This window comes from Platalea leucorodia (assembly GCF_965183815.1).
Source record: "Platalea leucorodia genome assembly, chromosome: 1".
Taxonomy (NCBI): domain Eukaryota; kingdom Metazoa; phylum Chordata; class Aves; order Pelecaniformes; family Threskiornithidae; genus Platalea; species Platalea leucorodia.
The window spans coordinates 53,884,530-53,911,869 of NC_138823.1; the positions used below are offsets into that span (position 1 = coordinate 53,884,530).

At 38.5% G+C, this 27,340-nt stretch overlaps 1 protein-coding gene across 3 annotated transcripts in view; it reads left to right on the forward strand.

Moving 5' to 3' along the window:
- SMCHD1 (structural maintenance of chromosomes flexible hinge domain containing 1) overlaps positions 1–27,340 on the forward strand; it is a 93,064-nt gene that overhangs the window by 9,514 nt on the left and 56,210 nt on the right. Inside the window, exons 2-16 of one of the 3 annotated variants that reach the window (XM_082322682.1) lie at positions 3,422–3,497; positions 3,962–4,123; positions 15,642–15,724; positions 15,817–15,947; positions 17,830–17,944; positions 18,097–18,216; positions 21,084–21,250; positions 23,552–23,645; positions 23,910–24,120; positions 24,956–25,079; positions 25,181–25,364; positions 25,862–26,059; positions 26,197–26,310; positions 26,794–26,900; positions 27,183–27,265. In XM_082322682.1, the coding sequence (XP_082178808.1) occupies positions 3,422–3,497; positions 3,962–4,123; positions 15,642–15,724; positions 15,817–15,947; positions 17,830–17,944; positions 18,097–18,216; positions 21,084–21,250; positions 23,552–23,645; positions 23,910–24,120; positions 24,956–25,079; positions 25,181–25,364; positions 25,862–26,059; positions 26,197–26,310; positions 26,794–26,900; positions 27,183–27,265 (1,969 nt within the window). Of the gene's footprint in view, positions 1–3,421; positions 3,498–3,961; positions 4,124–14,981; positions 15,036–15,279; positions 15,369–15,641; positions 15,725–15,816; positions 15,948–17,829; positions 17,945–18,096; positions 18,217–21,083; positions 21,251–23,551; positions 23,646–23,909; positions 24,121–24,955; positions 25,080–25,180; positions 25,365–25,861; positions 26,060–26,196; positions 26,311–26,793; positions 26,901–27,182; positions 27,266–27,340 lie in introns of those variants that run through there. The other 2 variants (XM_082322684.1, XM_082322683.1) reach the window with 2 other exon arrangements.

Consider the following 27,340-nt stretch of genomic DNA (forward strand, 5'->3'; position numbering starts at 1 on the left):
TCTCCAAGCTCATTTTCTGTCATACCCCTCTCTTCCCCCTTTCCTAGTCTAAGCTTCCCTTGTTCTCCCCGTGCACAGCACTTGGTCAATCCCAATTCCTTTGGTGAGGCAACAGGCAGTGCGAGAAGCCAGGGCCGTGTGCGGGGTTTCCCTCTGCTGCTCTTCCTCCTCCATGCTCTTTGCTGTTTTTATTCTGCTCTGCTGGGTTGTCCACAGCCCTGTGGGAGCAGGAGGACAGAGAAGGGAAATTCCTTGCCCTGACATGGGTACACCATGGGCCCCAGCATCTTTGGGGCCATCCCTGCTCTGGCATGGAGCACCTCCTTTCAATGTGTTTCCAGTGCTGTCCCTAGCAATGTCTCCTCTGATGCATCTCCTCTGTTGCTTCTCATTTGTCTCCTCTATTTCTTCCCTGATATGTTTGAGCAGAAGCACCACGTGCCCTTCTGGTTGAAATTTTGGTGCACAGTGGGTTGTTTCCATCAGTTTGAGAGCCATCTGGCATTGGCTATGACTGGCTCAGGGCAGTTCATGAGCTCCTCCTGGACTGGCCACCCCTACAGCCCTCTGGCACCAAAACCTTGGAGTGTTTACTCAGTATACCTCCAAGTGTGGCTTAGCAAACAATTTAAATGGCTCTTAGTGAACAGCTATGGTTGTTTCCCAGACTATTCAAAATCTGGTTCGTTGATATGATCTTCTACAGGTTTTAGGTGGCTTTTTTCTCTTTTGTGTGCATATAACTGTTCATCTTTGTAACATTTTCCCTTTTGCATTTGCATGTGATTGGATGTAACCAATAGGAATCCTTGTCTTTTCACATATGTACCTCTCTTTTTAGAGAACATACAATTATTATTATTTTTTTTTCTCCTAGGTTGTGGATTAATTTGGAGCTTGTCTGTTTTTTTCCCAAAAGTCTTTTATTTTGTCTCCCCAAAAATACAAGCTTTCTGCTTAGCTGTTTTAGCACAATAACCTCCAAACAGGCTTTCACCATGAATGTGCAGAGGCATTTCAGAGTATAGTGATTCTATTGTACTCTTCAAGATTTTTCATGACATCAAAAGCTAGATCATGATTGTGCATCTGGACAATTTGCAAGAGAATAACCAGCAGATTTATAATCTGAACGTACTGCTAGGTTGTCACGTGAATCTTCTGAAGTCAAGAATTGGATGCATCTTCAGTGCTTGTTTGAAAAAGGGCACAGTGCTAGGCTGAAAGGCTAGCAGTGAAACCTGAACTTTATATCAAGTCAACAAAAGATACCATGATGTCTCTTGCATGGAAGAATCTTAGTGGGAAATTAAACATTTGACCAAACATTGTTTATCAGAATCAAATGAAACATCATCAACTGTTCAAGTAAATTACCCAGTAGGTTCACTTTTATTCAGGGATGACCAGCTCGTCTTCCTGGAGGCCACATCCACATAACGGGACAACTGTGCAGCCACCTCACCACTGGCTGGCATAGTGGCAAGAGACGGGCTGGGATAACAAAGAGTATAGGACAGAGTGAAGGAGGAAGTAAAACAAATAGGTCTTATATACAAGTGAAGCTTTCAAACTGAGACATTTTCTAAGTTGGCCGAAGTTTACAAAGGATGTGGCCTCTTGAATTCCAGCATGGACAAGAAAAACAGGTTATCTATCTGTAATTAGGACTGCCAGACTTGGTCCATGAACCTGCCTTGTAGCTTATCTTGAAATGACAGCTATTTGGAGTGAAGCGGAAAGGACCTGCTGCCGCTAGATACAGTAATGCTGGGCTCACCCAGGAAACGCAGGTGTAGCTCTGCCTGCGAGGCTGTTGCGGTCGGCTTAGTTGAGGCTCACCCATGGAATGGGGAGAGGACCAGAAGGAGGAGGCTGCCCCTGCTTGGTTAGCAGGCTGCTTTCTTGTGCATGCACTACCTCATCCCACTTCTTGCTGCCTTAAAGTAAATATTGTGCTCTTCATAGGTTTTGAGAGCAGGAGAGCTTTGGGGAGGTAGAGAAAACAGGGAAGCTGTAATTATGCCTGGAGGGAAAAGCTGCTTATCTGTGCTTTCAAATGTAAAATTCTCCAGTTCAGTTATTCTGTAGTAGCCATTAACCTCGAATGGCGCAGTAGGATGTTAGTTTTATAATATCTGTAATTTTTATTACTTATTTTCCTTGCTCTGAGCAATTATTTTTTCCTGCATGGGTTTGCCATGTGGAAATCTGTGTAATATGAGAGGTTAAGTTGAAGTGATCTGAATGTAGAAGAACTAAAGAGTAGTAATTACTCCAGACACTTAAGTTTGAACATCAATCTCTTTGTGTCATCTCCATTTGTTTCACTTGCACCAAGTGCTATGCAAAATTTGACAATTTTGCTAATTTTGCTGATGGATACTAACTGTATCTTTAACATAGTCGCCATTAGGGAGAAGGTAACTGAAAGATGGAAAGCAGACTTCTAATGAAACCTTAAGCAGTGTTTTAAAAATATTTTTGTGAGTCTAAGTACTATAGATGGAAAGAAAGAGGTATGGGAAATGATGAGGGCAAGCTGCTACAGGGAATGCAAGAGCCTCAGGGAAGAATCTAAACATGCAGAAAGCACCTGTTGGAGTCATGACTGCAGGACTGAAGGGGTTGATGGAGTTAAACAAGGCCAGAGCTGACTTACTTAGTTTCAAAGGCTTGGAAAGACAGGAGAAAATACGGATATTTAGTTTATTATTTTGAGAAAGAGATTAGTGTTGGACGTCAGGGTGAAAAAATGAGGGCAGATGTAGAGGCACATAAATGTATGTAGAAAGCAGGATAAAAAGTCCAAAGCTACAGAAATGTATTCAAAGGTTGGAGGCAGCAAAGTGGCAAAGATTGTTTAGGTTCAAAAGAAGTGTTTTAATGGTAAAGAATTTTCTAAAAGAAATCTTTGATTTTTTTTTTTTTTTAAATGTATGATATAATTGAAGAACAAAGACTTTAATGTTCATCCAACATTAAGAAGTATTTGGTTGGTTTAATGTCTCAAAAAAGTGCAATTACACATGGGACACCCTCTACATCATGACTATTGCTGTTGTAGTTGCGTAGTCTGAAGTAAAGCTGTTGAGTCTCGTTCCTCAGCCCTCAAAGTGATTACCTGTAAGACAGTTCCTCCTCCTTAAAATTCCTGTTGATTGCTAGAACATACTTTAAGCAGGTAAAAAACCAAACTGCTCTAGTACAGACAGTTTTGGCTGAGTTGAGATAGCAAATGAAGTTAAGTTCTGGAATTAAACCGTGTTCTACATCTGAGTTAATATGGGAAAAATATTTGGTCACTTCTCAGTAGTTTATGGCAAAGTGAATAGAAAGACTGCTCTTTTTTTCATTTATCTGAATATGTTATGGAGTACGTAGTTATCTTATATAACTGAATAACCTCCAATTTTTGTAGGCATTTGGCATAGCTACTGATGAAAACTTTGTTATCACCACAACAAACAGGAAGGAAATTACAGAAGACAACTTCAGTAAGTATCTTAGATGGCAAAATAAACACAGCTATTTGTTATATTGATTGTAAAGACCGCATGATGATTTATATTCTATGACATGCAATAGTTAACTGGAAGTACAAATCCTATAATAGTTTGCCAAGAATTGGTACAAGAATGACTTTCACAAATAAGTTTTTAACAGCTACCTGTTAGTATGATGACAGTTATGCAAGGTAATTTTTTACGTTCCATTACAAATTCCATAAATGATAGGAAAAAATGTCGTGTAAGTAGCTATCACCTGACAAAACTTCCATTATTAAGCTTGGAAACATGAAAAGATTTTAAATTAAATGTTGTTGCTAGGAGGCTGAGTAGTCAATGCCTAAGAAAACGTAGATGTTACCTGAGGCTAAACCTGTACTGGTTTTGAGAGCAGAAATTGACTGGTGCGGTGAATGCTTTTCAATGTACTTTATATTTCATCTTCACTGCAGGCGAACTTGTTCAAGATGGAGTTACGTTGTACCTGCTACAGTCAGTTGATCAAATGCTGCTTTCAGCAACCAAGGAGCGAATTGATTTCCTGCCCCACTACGATACACTTGTCAAAAGTGGGATGTACGAGTATTATGCCAGCGAAGGGCAAAATCCTTTGCGTAAGTACTTGCCAAAATAACCTTGTGTAAGTGTTGTTTATATGAATATAATGTGATGATGAGCAATTTAACTTTTGGTTACAGCTGGTGGAAAAAATACAGTCTTAACTGTAAAAGAAAAATTAACTATGTTCTTTATACAATTTTTTCTTTTAAAAATGACTCCAAATGGCCATGTAAGAATCAAGATTTACAGAGGTACCTCCTCAAATACTTCTTTAGGAAGTTTGAATGTTTTAGAAGAAAAATGACTTCAGTCTTGATAATAAACTTGCGGATGTCATCCCGACAGGTCAGCATTTGTGTTATCAGGTTTTTGTCTCCTGTACTGACTTTGTTTGAACTTGGTGACCAGTTTTTATATGAGCTACCACAGAATTTTGTCTGCTGTCCCATCTGTGGTTCTACAGGGCTTAACATACCAACGAGAGCAAATATTTCTTTAAAAAGATGCTGCTGTAGTTTTTATCTAACTGGTATATTAAATATGTAACCAGCATTTTGTATTGTTTTATTGAAAAATTTAATTTATGTTTATGGCTTCTCTGAAAATTCTGTCTGTGGCTATGATTACTTTTTAAGTATCTACATCTTAGGTACAGCAGGCTCAAAATTGTACAGAAAAAAACGCAAATATCCAGATTCAAGCATTATACCATTCCCACAGCGATTTCTGTTTCAAAACAATCTCAACAATGTCTATAAATAGCAACTGTATTTTTAAGTACCGTTCTTCTTTTGCCCCCTCCCTCTTTCTGCACTTCATTTGTTTCCTGTCCTGCTGAAGACACTGTTTTGGTTCAGGTTTTGGGGCACTGTGCTCAAAGTGCACTAATAATTTGGTCAGTGATACATGTATCTCTGTGCACAGGAACTGCTGTATTAGACCACGCAAAGCATTCTGTCTGGGTCTGTTGCTTTGTTCCTACCAGCAGCCAGTATCAGATATCTGAGAAATACTAGGAGAACAGAATGGCCATGCAGAGATGCAACAAAAGTAATTTGGGGACTTTTGAGTTTCTATCTATGGACTGCTCTTTTCCACGAACTTCTTATGTGGTTCAAAAAGTAACTGGGCATCTTTAGCATTCACAATGTTTTGTGGTATTGAGCCTCAAGCTTAATTGCCTGTGATGTGAAGTGTCATGTCTTTTTGTATATGTTGAACTAGGTACCAGTTTTTCACCTGTTGTTCCTACTTTGTATGCTGGGAGAGATCATAAATTATTGCTGTCAGATTGGCTGACAGTGAATCACACTTTAAACTAACAAACTTGGGGGTTGGGGTGCAAAGCTGTGACGCTAGTGTACTCACAGGCATCAGGGTGGATGAACATACCTACTGGAGTAGTGAGGAATGACCCTAACCCTCCAAAAATATTCCACCAAAAAGGTGAGACAGTCAGCAGTCCAACTGAAGTGTCTATATACCAATGCATGCGTCACGGATAACAAACAGGAGGAGCTGGAAGCCACTGTGCAGCTGGAAAGCTACAATCTGACCACTGTCACTGAAACTTGGTGGGATGACTCACATGATTGGAGCACTGTAGTCGATGGCTATAAATTGTTCAGGAGCGACAGGCAAGGAAGGAAAGGTGGAGGGGTTGCCCTCTACATAAAAAAATGGATTGACTGCACAGAGCTGTCTTTGAAAAACAGCAGTGTACAGGTCAAGAGCTTATCAGTGAAAATTAGAGACCAAGCCAACAAAGGAAACCTTGTGGTTCATGTTTACTACAGGCTGCCTGGTCAAGGGGAGAATGTCGATGACGCGTTCTTACTTCAACTACGGGAAACATCACACTTGCAGGCCCTGTTCTTGCTAGGGGACTTCAATCACCCTGACATCGACTGGAAAAGCAACACAGCAAGCTGCAAGCAGTCTAGAATACTCTTGGAGTGCATTGAGGATAACTTCCTAAGCTAGGTGATAAAGAGACTAACCAGAGGAGATGCATTAGTGGACCTGTTGCTCACCACCGCAGAGGAACTTACTGGAAAGGTCAAGGCTGGTGGTAGCCTGAGCTGTAGTGATCATGTCCTGGTGGAATTCATGATCTCGAGGGACAAAGGCTAGGTGACATGTATAGTCAGGACTCAACCTTAGGAAAGTGAACTTTCAGTTGTTTAAGGGACTGGTGGATGGGACACCCTGGGAGACCATCCTCAGGGATAAAGGAGCAGAACAGAGCTGACAGCTATTTAAAACCTTTTTTTCTTAGAGCACAAGAATGATTGATTCCCATGCGCAAGAAATCAGGCAAGGAAGGCAGGAGACATGGCTGAGTAAGGCCCTCCTGGTCAAACTGAAACACAAGAGGGGAATGCATAGGCAGTGGAAGGAGAGGCAGGCATGCTGGGAATAATATAGGGCTGTTGCCCGAGAGTGTAGGGATGGGATCGGGAAAGCTAAGGCACAGCTGGAGCTAAATTTGGCAAGGAATGTGAAGAATAATAGTAAGGGCTTCTACGGGCATGTTAGAAAAGGAACACAAAAGAAATTGTACCCCCCCAATAAATGAAATGGAGGGGATCTAGTGACAACTGACATGGAGAAGACTGAAGTACTAAACAATTTTTTTGCCTCAGTTTTCACTGGCAATTGTTCTTTCTGCATCTCTCGAGTCCCTGGATCTCAAGGCAGGGACTGGGGGAGTGAAGTCCCACTCATCATAGGAGAAGATCAGGTTCAAGACCGTCTGAGGAACCTGAATGTGCAAGTCTGTGGGCCCTAATGAAATGCATCCCGGGGTCTAGAGGGAACTGGCAGATGTAGTTGCTAAGCCGCTCTCCGTCATATTTGAAAAGTCATGGCAGTCAGGCAAAGTCTCCAGTGGCTGGAAAAAGGGAAACATCACACCAGTTTTTAAAAAGGAGGACTCTGGGAACTATGGACCACTCAGCCTCACCTCAGTGCCCAGTGAGATCATGCAACAGATCCTCCTGGAAGCATATGGATGACAGGGAGGTGATTAGAGACACCCAGCGTGGCTTCACCAAGGGCTAATCATGCCTGACTAATCCAGTGGCCTTCTACAATGGAGTGACTGTATTGGTGGATAAGGGAAGAGCAACTGATGTCATCTATCCGGACTTCTATAAAGCCTTTGATACAGTCCCAGACAACATCCTTGTAGCACAATTGGAGAGATATGGGTTTGATGGATGAACTATTCAATGGGTAAGGAATTGGCTGGATGGTTACATCCAAAGACTTGCAGTCAACAGCTCAATGTCCAAATGGAGATCGGTGACAAGTGGAGTCCTTCAGGGGTCCGTATTGGGACCAGTACTGTTTAATATCTTCATCAGTGACATAGACAGTGGGATCGAATGCACCCTCCTCAAGTTTGCAGATGACACCAAGCTGAGCAGTGCAGTTGTTACACACTTGAGGAAAGGGCTGCCATCCAGAGGGACCTTCACAGGCTTGAGAAGTGAACCAATGTGAACCTCATGAGGTTCAATGAGGCCAAGTGCAAGGTCCTGCACCTGGGTCAGGGCAATCCCCAGTATCAAAACAGACTGGGAGGATGAATGGATTGAGAGCAGCCCTGTAGAGAAGGACTTGGGGGTACAGGTGGATGAGAAGTGGGACATGAGTCAGCAATGTGTGCTCGCAGCCCAGAGGACCAACCATATCCTGGGCTGCATCAAAAGAAGCATGGCCAGCAGGTTGAGGGAGGTGATTCTGCCCCTCTACTCTGCTCTGGTGATGCCACCTGGAGTACTGTGTCCAGCTCTGGAGCCCCCAGCACAAGATAGGCATGGACGTGTTAGAACAGGTCCAGAGGAGGGCCATGAAAATGATCAGAGGGCTGGAACACCTGTTGCATGAAGAAAGGCTGAGAGTTGGGGCTGTTCAGCCTGGAGAAGAGAAGGCTCCGGGGAGACCTTATTGCAGCCTTTCAATATATAAAGGGGCTTATAAGAAAGATGGAGAGAGACTTTTTGCCAAGGCCTGTAGTAACAGGACAAGGGGCAATGGTTTTAAACTCAAAGAGGGTAGATTTAGATTGGACATAAGGAAGAAATTCTTTACTATGACGGTGGTGAGAACTGGAACAGGTTGCCCAGAGAAGTTGTGGATGCCTCATCCCTGGAAATGTTAGAGGTCGGGTTGGGTGGGGCTTTGAGCAACCTGATCTAGTTGTAGATGTCCCTGCCCATGGCAGTGGAGTTGGAACTAGATGATCTTTGAAAGTCCTTTCTGACATAAACCATTCTAGGATTCTGTCATCTCTTGTTCACATTTTCTGTGCCAGTCATGGATCTCAGGAGTTCATTTTTCCAGGCATGTATGTTCTGTTCTGCTTAGTTAAGGCTCTTGTTTTTAGTTTTCGAACAAAACTAATAAACCTGAGGTACGGCAGTACAAACTAGCCTGACCATTCTTTGTCTGTATATAGCTTCTTAAATTGAACTTGATTCTTCTGCTCTCTAGCTCAGCTTGAGACTTTTGTAAAGGAAGGCTAATTACTATTTCATTTCCTTGTGACACTGAATTGATGGTTGACCTGACATTGTTGAAAATGAAGGCCTACATATGGCAATCATTACCTGCAGTACCCATCCAAGAACTTTTCAGGGGAAGACTGGGAGATCTTGGACATGTAGAACTACTATGTGGCATCCTAGAATAATTTAGGTCAGAACGGATCTCTGGAGGTCATGTCACCTAAATCCCTGCTCAAAGCAAAGTCAATTAGATCAGGTGGCTGGACAAGTCCAGTTGAGTTTTGAATATCTCCAAAGAGTAGAAATTCCACAACCTGTTTCAGCAGCCTGTTCCAATATTTGCTTAAAAAATAAATACATCTTTGTCTAATGAATTTTTTGTGTTCCAGCTTTTGTCTGTTGCTTCGTCTTCTATCACTGGACACCCCTGAGAAGAGTCTGGCTTCATCTCCTCCTAGCAGTAAGACAGCAGTAAGGTCTCCCTTAGCCTTCTCAAGTCTGAACAATCCCAGTTCCCTCAGCAGCCTCTCCTTATGTGTCTGGTGCCCAAGCCCTCTGATTATCTGGAGGACTTCTGGACTCACTTCAGTATTTCAGTGTCCTTTTCAGAGAAGCCTAAAGCTGGACACGGTACTCAGAATGCAGTCTCACAAGGACTGGATAGAGAGGAAGAATCACTTCGCTTGTCGACACTTGGTCAGTGTCTCTTTATTCCTCCTGGGAATCCCCTCTTCAATCTTATGCATACTTCCCATCAGTATTTGAACTTGATCAGGAGTCTTATTCATCAATTCTGGCCTTCTGCCACACTTACTTGAGTTTCTGCACATTGGAGCAAACTACTCTTATTCTTCGAGGACATAGTCCTTGAAGATCAACCAGCTGTTGTGAGCCATCCAGGGCAACTATTAAAAATGCTCACCAAGGGCAAGAACTTAATAACACAGGAACAAAGTACCAAAGGGGGGTAAAATAAAAGAAAGAGAGAGCTGCAAAGGTATATATCAGTAAGGACTGGTGGATAGATTAGGGTGGGTTGTGTCTGCCAAACCTACATTTTCCTTTTCTTTATATGTCGAGCTTTTTTTCTTCCCTCTACTCGTCATGACAGTAAGATTGTTGATTGCATAGCAAAGTGTTGTCAACAGCAGGGCTGTTCATTTGAAGAATATAACTCTATGAAGCTGGCAGGTATCATATCTCATCATTGTATTTGTGCCACAGTGATAGATCTTCAAGCTGAACAGTAGTAGTTATTTCTGCTGAAAATTAAATACTGTAAAATCATACCCCTAGCTCCTGTGTCATGTTTCAGTGAAATGCACTGTGGCTTACTAGGAGGTGCGTGTTGTGGTTGCTGAAGCCATGCTGAGGTAGTTGGTTAGCATCTTGTCTTAGGCTACTCTGATCTTTAGCTGCTTGACTGTTTTGCTAATTTTACCTGTCAGATTTTTTTTTTTTATTGGCAAATGTTTTGTATTGTTTCTTCTACCACTCTCATCCTGGGTTCAAGGGACTCTGAAGTTATTTGTTGTTAAAAGCTGTGTTTTTCTGTAATTGATGGATACTACAAGAGAAATAAGAACAAAAGCAGTAGAATGAGATACTTCTTTGTTTTGATATTAGCAGTGTTGCTGATGATGCTAAATTGAATGGTGAGGTGTACACATCAGATGGGAGAGCCGTCTTACAAAGAGACCTGGACATGCTGGAAGAGTGGGCAAGCAAGAACTGTATGAAGCGTAACAAAGACAAGTGCAAAGTCTTGCACCTGAGACAACATAACGAAAGCCAGCACACGCTTGGGTCTGTGTGGCTGGGGAGCAGCCTTGCTGAAAGGGACCTGGAGGGTCCTGGTGGACAACAAGCTGAACATGAGTCAGCTGTGCACTGCTGCAGCAACAAAGGCAAATTGGATCCTGGGCTGCACCCCCTGGGCGTTACTAGCAGAGGTAGAGATATGATCATCCCACTTAGCGCTGGTTAGGCCATGCCTGGAGTGCTGTGTCCAGTTCTGGTCCCCACAATTCAAAAAAGGCACAGACAGACTGGAGACGGTCTAAAGGAGGGCCATAAAGATGATCAAAGGGCTGGAGAACCTGCCTTGTGAGGAAAGACTAAAGGAGTTAGGTCTTTTCTCTGTGGAGAAGAGAGGGCTCAGGAGGGACTTCATCACAGTATTCCATACTTAAAGGGCAGCTGCCAAGAGTACAGAGAGTCTCTCTTCACAAGGAGCCACATGGAGAAGACAAGGGGCAATGGGTACAAGTTGCACTGGGAGAGGTTTCATCTCAATATAAGAAAGACTTTTTTTTTTTACAGTGAGAACAATCATTCATTGGAGCAACGTCCACAAGGACATGGTAGAGTCCACATCGCTGGAGGTTTTCGTGATGTGGCTGGACAGGGTGCTAGATAATCTCATCGAAGCTCCCTTTCCCATGACAGGTTGGGCCAGATGATCTTTTGAGTTCCCTTCCAACCTGGATTGTTCTATGATCTATGAATTTTTGTTAGTTTACAGACATTAATGCTGACTAATAGGGAAAAAAAGTGTGACAATAGCATTTTTAGGTAAATGCATATATTTCAAAAGTTGCAGGTAGAAATACTGTTCTCATTACTAGATTCATGTTAACTGGAAGCATTCATAGAATCATAGAATGTCCTGAGTTGGAAAGGACCCACAGGGATCATGGAGTCCAGCTCCTGTCCCTGCATAGGACAATCCCAAAATTCACACCATATGTCTGAGGGTATTGTCCAAATGCTTCTTGAATATTGTCAGGCTTGTCGCCATGACTACCTCCTGGGGGAGTCTGTTGCAGTGCTCCACCACCCTCTGGGTGAAGAATCTTTACCTATTATCCAACCTAAACCTCCTCTGGCATATCTTCCTGCCGTTCCCTCGTGTTCTATCATTGGTCGCCAGGGAGAAGAGATCAGCACCTGCCCCTCCTCTTCCCCTTGTGAGGAAGCTGTAGACTGTGATGAGGTCTCCCCTCAGTTTCCTCTTCTGCAGGCTGAACAGACCAGTGACTTCAGCCACTCCTCATACAGCTTCCCCTCTAAACCCTTCACCGTCTTCATGGCTCTCCTCTGGACACTCTCTAGTAGCTTCGTATCCTTTTTGTACTGTGGCGCCCAAAACTGCACACAGTACTCCAGATGAGGCCGCACCAGTGCAGAGTAGAGCAGGACAATCCCCTCCCTCGACCGGCTAGCAATACAGTGCTTGATGCACCCCAGGAGATGGTTGGCCCCCTTGGCTGCCAGGGCATGCTGTTGGCTCATGTTCAACTTGCCATTGACCAAAACCCCCAGATCCCTCTCCGCGGGGCTGCTCTCCAGCCTCTCGTTCCCCAGTCTGTATGTACATCCAGGGTTGCCATGTCCCAGGTGCAAAAACCTGGCACTTGCCCTTGTTAAACTTCATACAGTTGGTGATTGCCCAGCTCTCTAATTTGTCTAGATCTCTCTGCAGGGTCTCTCTGCCCTTGAGAGTGTCAACAGCTCCTCCCAATTTTGTGTCGTCAGCAAACTTAGATCGCAAACCTTCAAGTCCTGCATCCAAGTCATTTATGAAGATATTAAAGAGCACTGGCCCTAAGATAAATCCCTGCGGAACCCTGCTAGTGACTGGTTGCCAGCCCGATGTAACCCCATTTGCTATAACCCTTTGAGCCCGACCCATCAGCCAATTGCTCACCCATTGCATTATGTGTTTATCCAGCTGTGTGCTGGACATTTTGTCAAGGAGGATACTGTGAGAGACAGTATCAAAAGCTTTACTGAAATCCAAAATTTCCATTCTTTCAGTCATAGAATTTGATGAGATTCAAGTGAGCGCTTCTGGCAGTCAAACCATAGTACATTCTTGAAACTGTAGAGCAGTTCAGCCTTGATTTGAAGGAGTGCACCTTTAGCAACCACATTGGATGACTTTAAAAAAAGAAAAAAAAGTACTTGAGCATGAGGGTATAAGTAGGAAATCCTATCAAAACACATGCAGTCCAGCCACTGGGACAGAAAAATAATGAACAAAAGAAAACTGTTAATTCTGTGGCATGTCGAGATGATGTGAGGTGTTGAGTGCAATGGTGTGGACACAGAACCTTCTGTTATTTGATGTTCAGCTGCAAAACCAAGGAATTTTGCTACTATCCATTCATGTTTCCTTTTAAAATATATATAATATTGCTAGGTGAGGAGATAATATGATTTTGCTAATAATACTAGCACAACAAAACTTGTGGGACAAGAAGATGATAAGAGCTGGAAATCGGGAGCAAGGACCTATACTGCAAGAATGGAGAGATGAAGGGTAGAAAAATGGAGAAATCTAGCCCTCTGTCATATAGTTATAGTTACTATAACCACCTTATATTAGAACTGTTAAGCTTTGAAGAGGTATACCTAGTCTGTGGTTTCTTGTATTCATTTTTCTATAACTGTTTATCAAAACTTCCAATCCCTATTCCTCTATTTTTAAAAAAAAAAGTCTCACCTGAGAAGAAAAAGAGGATGTTGGAATCAGAGGCAAGTATCATCCATTTAACTTTACTTATGATAGCACTTAAACAAACAAATTTGTGTGTTAAATGCAAGATGATGCATGGTCATCAAATTCTACAACAGAGCTTGAAGAAGTTCCTTCTTCTGTTTTTATGGTGTCTTATGTCAAGAAAACAAATGTTTAAACAAGTTTTCAGTTTAGAAATACATTAAACTTTTAAGGAGTTTTGGTTTCAGCGTTGCTGGTTTTGGTTTGGTTTTGGGTTTTGTTGTTGGTTGTTTTTTTGGTTTTGGTTTTTTTTTTCCCTAAAGCAAAATTTAAATTATTAAATCAAGAAATAAAATTAATATATACTGAGGACTGTAACTCTTCTTCGTTGGAGCAATTCCCCAGTATGTGCATAAAAATCCAGCTCTCTGTTTTCATGGTAATAAACAGCACTGCAAAGAAACAGTTGGTTTGTCAGAAGGAACGGTTACATCTCATAAGATCTTTATGAAGTCATTTAATATTGTACTTCCTATAAGTGTTCATGTGATTTGTAGCTACCACTCATCTCCCACAAAATGCTGAGCATTCCCTTGGTAGGAAAACCTCTTTTTCCTTCTCTCAGCAGGCTTCAGAATAATAATATGAGATGAAAAAGGATAATGCATGCATATGTTCAGTTTTCCTTTAGTTCCTCACACACGATTTCTTTTCCTTTTCCCTCCTTTTCTTCATAAAAGAGGTTTTCCACTTCTGTTGCCTCACGTTATTATGACTTCCCTGTATATAACTCCAATGATAACCTCTTGTGTTATCCAGAGATTTTGTATCAAGGTCAAATCTGCCATCAACATGTAAAAATACTGCATTTTACAATGTGGTTTGATAACTTTACTACTACTAAGCGAAAAGTAAACTTTTTTCCTACATTTTTCTCTGTCATGTCATTGCTAATGCAGCTTGCTAGGGTGCTTTAAATCATCATTCTCTCTAAAAGAACAAGCTTCAGTTGTTTGTGAGAAACTTTTCACATGCGTTTAAGTCCTTCCTTGATCTTGTCTGTACTCTGCAATAGGCAACACAGGGAAAAGGAGGATTCCGGCTTCGAGTGTACTGCATTTGTTCATATTGCTACCACAAAAGCATTTAAAATGGTCCAAAAGTTCTTGTGCTACTTGTGATCATAACTCGTCAATCCTAAAGAGACTACAATGATCAAGACTACAAACAGACTAACTTTTAGATCCACTTCTGTAATGACATGACTGATATATTTTTTCCTAATGTGTTACTAATTCTCACTCTGAGACCCTAGTGAAGTAGTTTGTGAAATTCTGCAACATACCAATAATTAAAGTTTGCAAAACAGCTTTATTAAACTATCTACTTTTGTTTATTATGTACTAGAATTGACTGTTAGAGCATATAGCAATTTTGAGCATGTCTCAGTGTACTGCAGCTGATGCTCCGTATTTACAACATCTCTAAGAGCATGCCTAACCAGTTTCATGTGTTGATGAAGGGCCATTGTTCTTTGATATGGAATGGTAAGTATGGATCACATAACTGATGCTCAACTCCTGTTGTTAGCAATGAAGAAAGTTGCAAAGAAACTGAGAACTGTTTTTATACTTCAAAAACAAATTGAGGGAAATTGCTAAATACTTCAGTGTTGCTATTTGATCCTAATACTCAAGCGATTTATTTTGCATGTCTGAAGTGTATGGCCAGTGTAATTTGCACTGTAGCATTCTGAAGAACCTTGCAGATTGTAGGGAATAAAACTTCATTACCAGAGAGACTGAATAGAAATGTTTATTCTGTTCACTAGGGCTGATCAATTGGAGTAAATTAATCCGAACTTGATGTATTTTTTTCAGATTGATGCTGTTGTCCTAAATTAAGTGCAATTTTTCACTGAAGTTAGGTAGTCCTAACTTTAATTAGGTAAGGGCTCCAAGTGTTAATGTTTAGAAACAACAAACTTGTGCAAGTAGTTTGGCTGACTATTTCTGCTGTGTATTGCCATGTATCTGACAGAACTTTGGTTGTATTTACCATTGAGTAAATTCTTCAACCATTTTTACAATTTTCTTTGTGTTCTTTTTGTAAACAAATAACTTTCTATTTTGGAAATTCTGCAACATTTCAGGTTTTTTCAATGAGTTAATTCTTCCCTCAGTATTTTAACAAGTCAGTCAGTTTTTTACATACTTCGGACTTTCCTATGAATCGTACAAATTCATTCCTAATCATGGAAAAAGACAAGTTTGCCTTGTGGTAAGGAACCTGTTAGTTCATCACTGTTCCTATGTACTTGCAGTAATTGTGTTCTTACTATCAGCAGAGATATCTGTACGAAAGCTTTTTTTAAAATCAAGATGTAATATAATTTTGGTGGTTCTGACAGGGCTTAGCTTTTGTGTGTGTTTAGAGAACGTGTTATTCTAATTGCTCAGAAGAAACTACTGTGAGTGTGTGTGTGTGTTTTTTCTGAGTGCTGTCTTTTGAGAACAAAATTTTAATAGGGTTATTTTTCTTCAATTTCTTTAGCATTTGCCCTTGCTGAGTTGATTGACAATTCTCTATCAGCTACATCCCAAAATACTGGTATTCGGAGCATACAGATAAAATTGGTAAGATAGAAATATTCTACTTTTTTTCAGGTGTAGTTTGCATTATCTTTTTTTTTCTGGTGCTCCTTGTTTTTTGTTTTTTCCCCAAACAGTTGTTTGATGACTCCCACGGAAAACCAGCTGTTGCTGTGATTGATAATGGAAGAGGAATGACTTCTAAACAGCTTAATAACTGGGCTGTATATAGACTGTCAAAGTTTACAAGACAAGGTGACTTCGAGAGGTTAGAAAGTTTTAATCATTTTTACAACAATTAGCAAACTCTGTGAAGGTTCACAGAATATCTATACCAACACTTAGCTAAAACCTGTCATTCTATGATTACACATAAATAGACACATATTTTGTGTAGGTAGGAAATAGAGATGCTTTGTAACACAAAAACGCTCTTCTAATATTATGATACTGTGAGAACGTTTTTTGTTCTTGTGGCCTTTTCTAAACTGTCTTGTCTTTGACTTGCCTACATACAGTTAGGGGCATTCTATGTTCTGCAGAGTTTCTTTTATAGTGTTACCTGTTACCTGAAAGCCTTTCAATAGTGCATTAAGGAATGCATTCAATGTCTGTTATGCTACTGGAATAATGGATACGGGGTTTTGGTTTAGGTTTTCTTATTGTTTTGTACCATAATTGTGTACAATGTAATGCAAAATTATACCTGAAGATGTCTGTCTATTGAAGAAGGCTGGGCAAAATAAAAGTTTTGCATTTAAAGAAGAAGTAGAGATTTATGGTGAGTTTTGGTGCTTATATAAATTCATTTTACAGTTTTGAGTGTGTTCCCAAGAGATCTTTCACCTGCACAGCCAGGCTTAACCCTAGAGTAGAAAATTCCAGAGAAGCAGTTATGTACAGTTCTTGAGCTTTAGTCACTTTTTAAATACTTTAAGCCTAGGACAGTAAATTTGAAGATAAGGGTCACAGCCTCAATCATAACTAACTTGTCCTATGAGAAGCTAGTGTAAAAAGTAATGGGGCAGTAGAAGGTGGTAATAGAGCTGAGGAGAGGGTTTTTTGCATTGGTTGCATCTCCAAATAGAACGATCAATATCTATCAAATGACTGGAGATAAGTGCATCAGAAGTGATTCTGGGTCATCTTATCTAGAAAAATTCACTGCTTTTTGAAATTGCTGTAGGTGAATTTAGTAACAGTAGAAAAGTATAGTATTTTTAAGCTACAAGTTTAAACTGTGGGTTGATACCATTCAGTGGGAGCATAGGTGTAAATTATACCAGGATACCATCTGCACCTTGTTTTCATTTGGGATTGCTCGGATTTAGAACGAGATGTTTGTCCTACTATTTGCTTAAACTAAGTAAGACTGTTCATCCATCAAAGCTGACTCAAAAGACATGGAATTTAATTACTGATGACATATGTAGTCTCTCCAAGACTGCATTTAATAGTTGTTTGGCATTGTTTCCCATTTTGACTCAAAACTATTTTTATGAAAGGATGATGTCAGAAAGATCAGGCTTGCATTGTAATCCATTTTCATTTGCAGCAGCTTCACAGTTAATATCTTGCCATAGTCAAAAGGAGAGCATTGAAGGATTTGCCTTTTACCTTCTACCATTAGAACCGTGTGTCATTGCTGTTACCGCAGTACCTATTTCACAGACCTATTGACCATGTCCCTGTTGCAGAGTTAACAATGGAGAAAAGTTTTCAGGGTAATAGTTTCTTTTTCTATCAGATTCTCCCTGCCAAATGTTTTCCTCTCTTTCATCCGAACTTCAGTGTAAAAAAATTGTAGAGATAGTAATAAGCAAAAGAGTTATTCAGATTTAAAAATTGAATGTGTATGACGTAATAAGATTTGGTTTGCTAGAAGGGACAGAAGTGTCTTATAAGATGACTTAGGAAAAGAGTTACTCTGTCAATATCCTTTTAAAAAAAATCAATAATTTTAGGCACATTTTAATGTTGCAGTTATAATAGATCTAAAATGAAGGATTTTTGAACAAAGTGACTGAAGGGAGAATTTAATACAAGCCGATTTAGATCAGAAGTGGGGATTTTTTGGTTTTGTTTTCTTTTGGTTTTTTTTAAATGATGCTTGTCCTGAGAAAGTTTATTAAAGCCACTTTTATTGTCAGTGATCATTCAGGATATGTACGCCCTTTGCCAGTACCTCGTAGTTTAAATAGTGATATCTCATATTTTGGAGTTGGAGGCAAACAAGCAGTGTTCTTCGTTGGACAGTCTGCCAGAGTAAGTAAATGCCAATCTTTATTTTAAAACATTTTTACATAATCAGATTGTTACTCTCCTAGCTTTTAATCACAGCATTAAGCTGTGATTAAGCATTACGTTCACTTTAACTCTTATTTTGATTTTAAATGCTGTTTCTTTAATAAAAACAGATGATAAGCAAACCTGCAGATTCTCAGGATGTTCATGAACTTGTCCTTTCTAAAGAGGATTTTGAAAAGAAGGAGAAAAACAAAGAAGCAATATATAGTGGATACATTCGAAACAGGAAGGTAAATGGCCTTAATACTTTCTTTTTTTTTTAATTGAAAGCCTTTCCCAGGTTAACATGATTTCACTGTGTAATATTCTTGTAATACTTACCTGGTGATACCTTTATCTTATGAATCATTTGCACTCTGGAGTATAAAAGGAAGTAATGGGAAACTTGAGACACTATATCATAAGGCTTTATTTGTATGTGATTATTTTTTGAGTTTAGCTTAAAGGACAGAAACACCATACAGTTTGACATATCAGCTTAAGAAAAATACCTAAAAAGATCTTTCTAAGAACAGCAATTGTTTTGTTATGTATGAAACACAAAGAAAAATGTCTGTTCTCTGAGCTATTAAGGAATAAATCAGGGAAACAAACTGTGTATTATTTAGAAGTATGTAGAAGAACTACCCTGCATATGGGAGAAAAGTCAGCCAGATCAAGAAAAACCCTGATGTTTTTTGTGAAGAAGTAAAGCTTAAGCAAAAAGCCGTAAGATAAAGAGGAAGACCGAAAGGAACTGTTCTTTGGACATATTTGAGCAAGGAGATAAAGGCAAAGATACAGCTAAGGGTGCAGATGGGAACATAAGTGGGTGCTCTGTATGATGAGGTAATCAGACCTTGATTATAGCCCATATCTTGTGCGTTATATCAGTGTTCTTGACCTTTTGTATGGGTGAGAAATGAACAGGAGGTGAATACAGTTTTTATCGTGCCAGTCTTGGGTCAGTGACTTGTGGCAAAGAATGAATTGTCAAAAATGTATAAGCTTTAATTTTAATCTCTGTCTAATAGAGATGAGAAGGCAGAGTCACAGAAATAGAAACTGAAAATAAAAGCAAAAAAAAATCTGCTTTTTGTAGAGGCCAGAAATGCTTTCCCTCCCTATTTGATATTAAAAAAGGAGAGTGGGGGATAGAAAAGTAGAAAATAAGCTAACAGATACCAGTTGGAGGAAGCTAGCAGAATGAGATGCGTAGATACTACTAAAGAATTCAAAAAGGAGGTGTAATCAACTGTTGGAAAAGTTGTAATAATATAAAATGAAAGTTAAGCTGACGGGGTTAAAAAAAATTGCAAGTTCTGTTAGAGGTAAAAAATAACTTGTAAATATCCAAAAAGGAAGAGATGATGTGAAGCACTCAAGTAATGGAATTGTGGAGATAATGGATAGACAACTCAGGTCTAAGAAATTTTAACAAAGCATTGAAATAGCCAGGCCAGTTTGTTATATTGATGTGAAATTAAATGTGTGAATTTGTCTCTTTAATGTCTTGAAAAATGGTCTGCAGTGCACATAGGTGAGCAAGAGAATACTATGACAGAAACAGAAGTTATAATGGATTACTGCAGTGTGAGAAGAGTAATTAAATCTTTGAGGAATTGAGTTGGTAAAGGAAGTTACTTTTGCAAAGAAATCAAGATGTAATTAATATCAAACCTCAGACATTCTAGAACAAGGCCAGAACACTGAAGAGAAGTGGCACTGATGGCACCCCAGCCAATCATCTTCTGTTGATGGATAATAGGCACCTGTCTTTACTGCACTCACTTCCCTGGACCATTTAATATTGACAACAAGTAAATACTACTTTTCTAGCTGAGGTGGATGCTAGGAATGTAGGGGAAAGTGCCCCGGTAGTTTGTCATCTGTAGTGGGAAGGCAACCAAAGAATTTGGGAACAACATTTCAGAGGCACTTTAAGTCTGTAAGTTGTACAGGATAGCACTTGTTCAACATGTGCATGCAGCTCCTAGGTCGTTGGTCAAATCATGCAGAGTTGAGGGCTCTGGCTTTTCTTTATTATCTGTGATCTCCTCACTATCATAGAAACAGCCCCTTGCTTGGATGAAATCAGCAAGACTGTTAGGTTTAAAAGAGGCTATGCTGTGGGCAGAAGAAAGCATTTAAAGAATTGCAGTCTTTTTTGATGAAAGTTCCCACAACTGGTTAAATTATCCTGTTGGTTAAGGAGAGCTCTTTGATTCCCTGGGGAAAATAGATCTTAACAGAACTCCCTTGGCTAACATATTTCACCATCTACAGTTAGGTAAGAGATGTGTCCTTTCACCAACTCAGTGATGTGTTTCCTGTTTGCCTCTTTTCCTGCAAAACAAAGCATGAAGCTGCATTTACTACAGCATGGAAAAGCATATCTTCTCAGTTGTACCAATTGTTTGCAATTGCTATAAATATCTCAATCTTTGTATTAAAAATAGCTTCTTTTCTGGATGTTCCAAATGTAAAGGATTATTCACTGGTCCAGCATGAAGCATGATATCAACCACTGTGTTTCTATGCAGCTTAGAAACTTCCTATCATAGGAGCAAAGTGCATCCATCCAGGAAAAGACAATCAGGACTTTCTGGAATCAGGAGTTTCTGTTCCTGTGAGACTACTGGATATTTCAGCTGGAACTGAGGATTCACCCTTTCTCTTCCACAGCAAATGCATGTTTCTTCCACTTCAATTTCTGTTATAGAAAGCAGCCTATCCATTTAAAAGCAAAGAACTTTTTTTCTGGCTTGATTTTCTTACAAAAGACTTATGTCTTATACGCATAATAGTTCCATTTGATGGATGAGAACACGGATATTGCACAGTGCCACATTAAACATGATTAAATGCAATTTCTAGACTGAACACTTCAAATGCCGTGATGAAAGTGAGTTGAAAATGAACTGGATCAGGGATGTCAGTTTCTCAGTTTGTTGACTTTAATTTGGAAGCTTTTATTTTATGCATTAATCCTTTGTGATGCTTAGCATCATGTATTCTGTATTATTTTCCTGTTCTGTTTTTTAATCTCTTTCAGAGCTGATGGGAGTTCAGAAATTCAGTTTACATTTATGCTCTTATTATTTTATTCTTTTTGTAGCCATCTGACTCTACTCACATCACAAGTGATGATGAAAGATTTCTTCATAACCTAATATTAGAAGAAAGGGATAAAGAGAGTTTCACAGCAGTTGTCATTACAGGTGTACAACCAGAGCACATGCAGTACTTGAAAAACTACTTTCATCTTTGGACAAGGCAGCTGGCGTAAGTTGGTGATTTAAAAGATTTGATTTAAAAGTGAACTACTAACAAAGTCAGATAATTATGAATTACTTCCTTTTTGTACATAGTCATTGGCTTTATTCTTGTCAAGGCTGTTGGTGCACATTTTATGGATGACACAGTCTTTCCTAGCTAACTGATTTTACAGAAACTAGCACAACTGAATGGGGGCCCCCCATCCAAACAAAAATGTTTACAAACATCAGTTTCAGTGTGACTTGATAATTAATACATAATTATCCAACCTAATTATTAATAACCTATTCAATTTAATAGTTATATTATTAATGTAATAATTAGATATCTAATTATTAATAACTTGGTAAGTTACTTTTCTCACAGCTGTGCGCCTAACCTTGATATCTAGCTTTGTATTTACAGGGGGTTTTGTTTGTTTTTTGTTTGTTTGTTTGTTTTTTAAACAACAACAACAAAATAGCTGCTGCTTCATCCCAGTTTAAAAGGGAGAACGATATACGATACTGTCCACTCAGTACCATAGTAGTGTCATCAGTGGGCCTGCAGAGCCTGGAGATATGGAAGTCTGTGATACCTGTGAATCTTGCAGGCTTATCTGTTAAGATGATGGATCTATCTGTGAATGTAAACTGAACTATGAAGTTGTAGCCCAATTTTGAAATCTGGCTAACCATAGAACTCGATTTTCAAGCTATAATTTTATTTTTGTGTTGCCTATAATCTAATAGTAATAGATAATACTTAATATGAGGATTAATATAAGGATTAGATAATACCTTATTATATGAAACATCATTCAGTGTTGCATGTAAGGACTTGTGGCTGGAACCCTTTTTAACCTCATGAAAATGTAGAGGTACATCTACATTGACAGATAACTTAGGTCCTTCATTAGCTTCTAGGTGCTCTGCTGGTGAACACCCACACTTAGGTGTGTGTTAGTTCACCTCAGCGATCTCATGAAGTGAAAGAACTGCCTCCATTTGAGATGAAACCCAGGTGCAATTATTCAAGTATGTGCCCTGGAGCTATTACAGTAAAACCAATCAGACTTAGCTTCCCAGTGCTACACGGTCCTGCATCACTACTTCAGCTGTAATGGCCTTTTTCCCCTCAAACACCTCCACATACCCTTCTGCCATGCCTTTTGTCACACATGCATGATACCAGCTTCATTCTACTTTAATGGGCTACAGCACAGCCCTCATATTGTTTCAGATGCTTTGAAGTGGAGGGAGGGGAGATGAACCCCCAAAATAATTATGTCTTAAGGCCATGAGAGCACCTTTTGAAGTCTGGAAGAAATGCAGACAAAATGCTAAGCAGTTTGGATATACCAGTCTGCTCTAAAGTCCTGAGCAATGAGACCATGAGGAGCTTTTGTATGGAAACCAAGATTTCTCCTTGGGGTGCATTTAGTGCAGTGGATGTCAGAAGCAAAGCGATTATAAACACTTACAGGTGCATTTAACTTCCTTCATGCATTCAGTCCCATTGACTTGTATAATCTCATTTTTCTGCAAACCACCACCCTGACCTTTAAGGACTCAGTCTTTGAAGTTGGAAGAATTAGCTAGCTTGCTGGAAAGTTGAAGTAAATAGTTAAGTTCCTCTGTTTTCTCAAACTTCATTTATCTATGAAAATAATTAATCTATCTGACCATGTGGATTTTTTTGAGTTTCTTAAATGAGCACAAGTGTCATGAGAAAATAATGTTTACAAATAGAAAAATTATTTCTAATATGCAGATCACATCCATGACTTCTGTCTGTATTCAAATGGGGTATCTTACTTTTTGTAAATAACTGAAGGATAGTGATTGATTGTTAAATGTTTCTATTACTATTAGATGATCAATACAAAACTGATATCAGAAACAATGTGTGGAAAGCTTTTTGGCTCTAGTTCTTTTTAATCTCCAGAGTGCAGAACAAATTATGGTAGTTTTATTAGTTTGCAATTTGATTGAAAGGATCTGTAGCCATGTAACAATCATAATTTTTTTCACTTATGTGTTATTTTCCAATTTGTAATGTTTCTAATTATTTTATCAAAAAATTGATCCTAATGTGATTGTGTATGAAGGAGGTGAGAGTTAAAAGGAGTGAAAAGGAGACACTCACTCCCTTCAGTAAATCTTCTGTACCAGGTATACATGTTGTCATGGAGTTGATTTATAACAATGCAATGAACCAGTTATATTTTAATAAAAATAGGAGTTTATTTAGATTTTTGAAAATGATAACATGCAATTTTTTAATTTTACTTTCTGAGATTTATTTTTCCTTTAAAATGTATTTCAGACATATCTATCACTATTATATCCATGGACCAAAAGGAAATGAAACTAATGCTGTAACAAAAGATGTAAGCCCTTTCAACAACATTGACATTCAGGTAAGAGATTTTATACTTACTAGTCAAAATTCTTCTTTGATGGCAACTTATTTCATATTGCGCCTGTTTCTCTTTAGTCATGCATTTTGAACTACAGCAGCATTTTAAGATATGTATGTAATTTAATTTTTAAAAAGTAATACTATTTATCATTGCCGCATAGGAACAAATTCATTTTGCTAACAGGTAAGTTAAATGTCACAAATGCTAATTACTGTAGGTTTTTTGGTCTAAGGAAAATGAACTCATTTTATTTTTTTCCAGATTTCAATGTTCGAAAAAGGAAAAGTACCAAAGATTGTCAATCTTAGGGAGATCAAAGATGACATGCAGACATTGTATATAAATACTGCGGCAGATAGTTTTGAGTTTAAGGCACATGTTGAAGGAGAAGGTATAGTAGAAGGCATCATCCGATATCATCCCTTCCTGTATGATAAAGAAACATACCCCGATGATCCATGTTTTCCATCAAGTGAGTGAAATGTTTTGCTGCTTATCCATCCTATTATAGACAATCCTACTACTCTAAATGTTTTAATGAAATAGAAACTAGAACAATTTAAATTGAAGTGTAAATTATTATCTAATTTGGATTGTAGCAGAAGAGAAAAGTTCACATCCTTTTGGATGAACAAATCCTCTGAACAAATAGGCTGTTGTGGTAACTCGTTCACATAAGCCTGATCTTTGACATAACGCCATCTGATTTCAAACTATAAACTCTTATGGAATGCAGTCTGATTGAAACATTTCCACTTTCCTGACTGTTAGATCTTTGCTCCGAGAAAGTAATGAAACACGAGCAGTTTGATTCAAGAGATTCTAACATGGGAATACCACAGAGGACAACATGTAGTCTAAGTTCTTAATTTAGAATCTGTTTTATCCAGTCTTGATGAGTTTTCAGATGCTAGGGTTTTAAACTAATTTGTGTTCGTGATTGGTTTTTTGGCAAAACAAATCTTGAGTTTAATTGTGAAAAGATTTTATGATATTAGAAGAACATCAGTTGAAACTAAGAGGAAAAAGTAATATTTATTCAAATCTGAAGTTTGCAAATTTGGTAATATTATTCTATCCCTGTTTAAATTTTTTCCTTAGCTTTTCTTAGTTTTTCTGCTTGGTATTTCTTAAACAGGGGAAAAAAAAAATACTAATATTGTATATACCTAGCTTGATATGTGTACTGCTACTGTGCCTAACTTAATAAGTATAGATAATCCTTAATTTAGATTGCTCTGTTTTTTGATAATATATTAGTTTTTAAAAGAAATTTATTCATGGAGACTGTCTTCTTTTTAATCAAGAATTAAATGACGACGACGATGATGATGATGACTGCTTTATAGTAGAAAAGGGTGCCAGAGGCAAAAGGCCTATTTTTGAATGTTTTTGGAATGGAAGATTAATACCATACACAACTGTGGAAGAGTAAGTGGTAATCTGTTTCTGCAATGTAAACCAGTCTGTTTCTATAACGTAAACCCCTCTTTATAAAAAAGGGGTTTAATGTCTTTCTCCTTTTGTTTAAGTTTTGACTGGTGTGCTCCTCCAAAGAAGAGAGGATTGGCACCAGTTGAATGCTACAACAGAATTTCTGGTGCGTTATTTACCAACGATAAGTTTCAGGTCAGCACAAACAAACTCACTTTCATGGATCTGGAGCTGAAGCTAAAAGATAAGAATACTCTGTTTACGAGAATCTTCAATGGACAGGTAATCGTTTTATTCTGTTAAGTATTTCTTCTTGGCAAAGTTTAATGCATATGATATAGAAACCCTTACTTACTGGTCATTTGTTCGTGTCGCTGAATATTGCCTGGTTTCTGAAGAACTTTCACCTTGGGCACTTTTGCAGGACTTTGTAGCAGACACTTCTCTCAGTTTTAGTGAGTAGTAAAGCTGATTCTAAATCTGAAAAAATAAGATTTAGTCTTTTTCCTTTTATTTTCTTAAACAATGACTTTATGTAGTTATATGGCAGTTTTTGTGGAAAGACCCTCTTCATAGAGGAGTATGGGTGCTAGGGGAAACACTTTCTCTGGCTTGAAGTATAGCTTTCCTAGAATTCTGTAATGTTTCCAAGCTGAAGAATCTGTTTTTTCTTAGTACAATATCGCTGTACTCTTATAATTGTTCGTACTTCTGAAGTTGTCAGATATAAATTTTGAAATACATTAATAATACGTATTTATTTTGTAATCTCTTTATAGGAGCAGCGAATGAAAATTGACAGAGAATTTGCTTTGTGGCTCAAAGACTGTCATGAAAAATATGACAAACAGATAAAATTCACAGTCTTTAAAGGAGTAACTACACGTACTGATTTACCATCCAAAAGAATGCAGAGCCCTTGGACAATGTATGCTGCAATAGAGTGGGATGGGAAAACATACAAAACTGGACAGCTGGTAAGTTAGTTGCTCACTGATGTTGGAGTTTTGTTTGTTTGTTTTATAACAGAGCATTTGAACCCTGTAAAAGGCAAATAGTATACATTTGATGCAGAAGTAATGTATTGACATTAATTGTTGTCTTCTCTTCACAGGTGAAAACTGTTAAGACTCTTCCAATATTCTACGGAAGCATTGAGAAGTTTTTTTTGTATGGAGACCATGATGGGGATATATATGCCACTGGAGGAGAGGTTCAAATTGCTTTGGTAAGACAAATATAAAAAGGATTCCCATACCTAGTATGCCTATGGAATCTTTAAACATAATCCTGGGTCAGACTTATTTAAATTACTTTTAAATAACTGTTGAAAATTCTGGTATTTTTTTGAGATTCAACAATCTAGAAATAATCAAACTACTTAGTTACATCAGTTTTAATGTAAACATATAAAATTATTATTCATGATCAGCGATCTGATTTATTTAAATTTGCATATGAAATAGAGTATCACAGTTGGTATGAATAGTATGTTTTGCATCCATTCTTAACCCATGTGATTTCAGCAAATTTTAGAACAGTGTCTTGTGGTGTTACTAGGTAGTATTTGTTAGCATGTTGCATTATGTCTATGTCGATTTTTCTAGTCCCTTGATAGAGAGGTATTTCTTCTCTGACATATTATAATCTGTCTGTTTATAACTGCACTCAGGTTGTTGTTTGGTTTTTTTTTTTGTTGTTTTTTTTTCAGGAACCTCAGGCGTTGTATGCTGAAATGAAAACTGTTCCAATCTCAAAACTTGACAGAACAGTGTCTGACAAAGCTGTTAAAAAATATATAGAGGATGAAATGGCAAGGTAAGCTTTAAGTTGTAGTTATTTACTTGTGGAGTTCCTAAAAACAGTTTTAGTATTTCTTCAGGAACAAAGAAAATTCAGTTTTATTCCCAAATGGGGAAGAAGTCAGCTGTTTCAGTAGAAACAAGAAAACCCTAGAACTCTAAACCAAGAATAAATAGTTTGGGTTCCGCTCCCTGCCCTCGGCCCCCCAGAAAAATAGCTTTGTGTATATTCTACTAAAGATAAATTACCCTGTTTTTTAACTCACAGAGAAACTGTTCATTCTTTCTTTTTCACTAGACTTCCTGACAAATTATCAGTAACATGGCCTGAAGGAGATGAGTTATTACCAAATGAAACAAGATTTGCTGGTACACCAATAGGTATATTTTTTTCTTCCAAATACTAAAAAGGAAAATGCCAATTTAAAAATATATTATGCACTCTTGTTAAAAAAA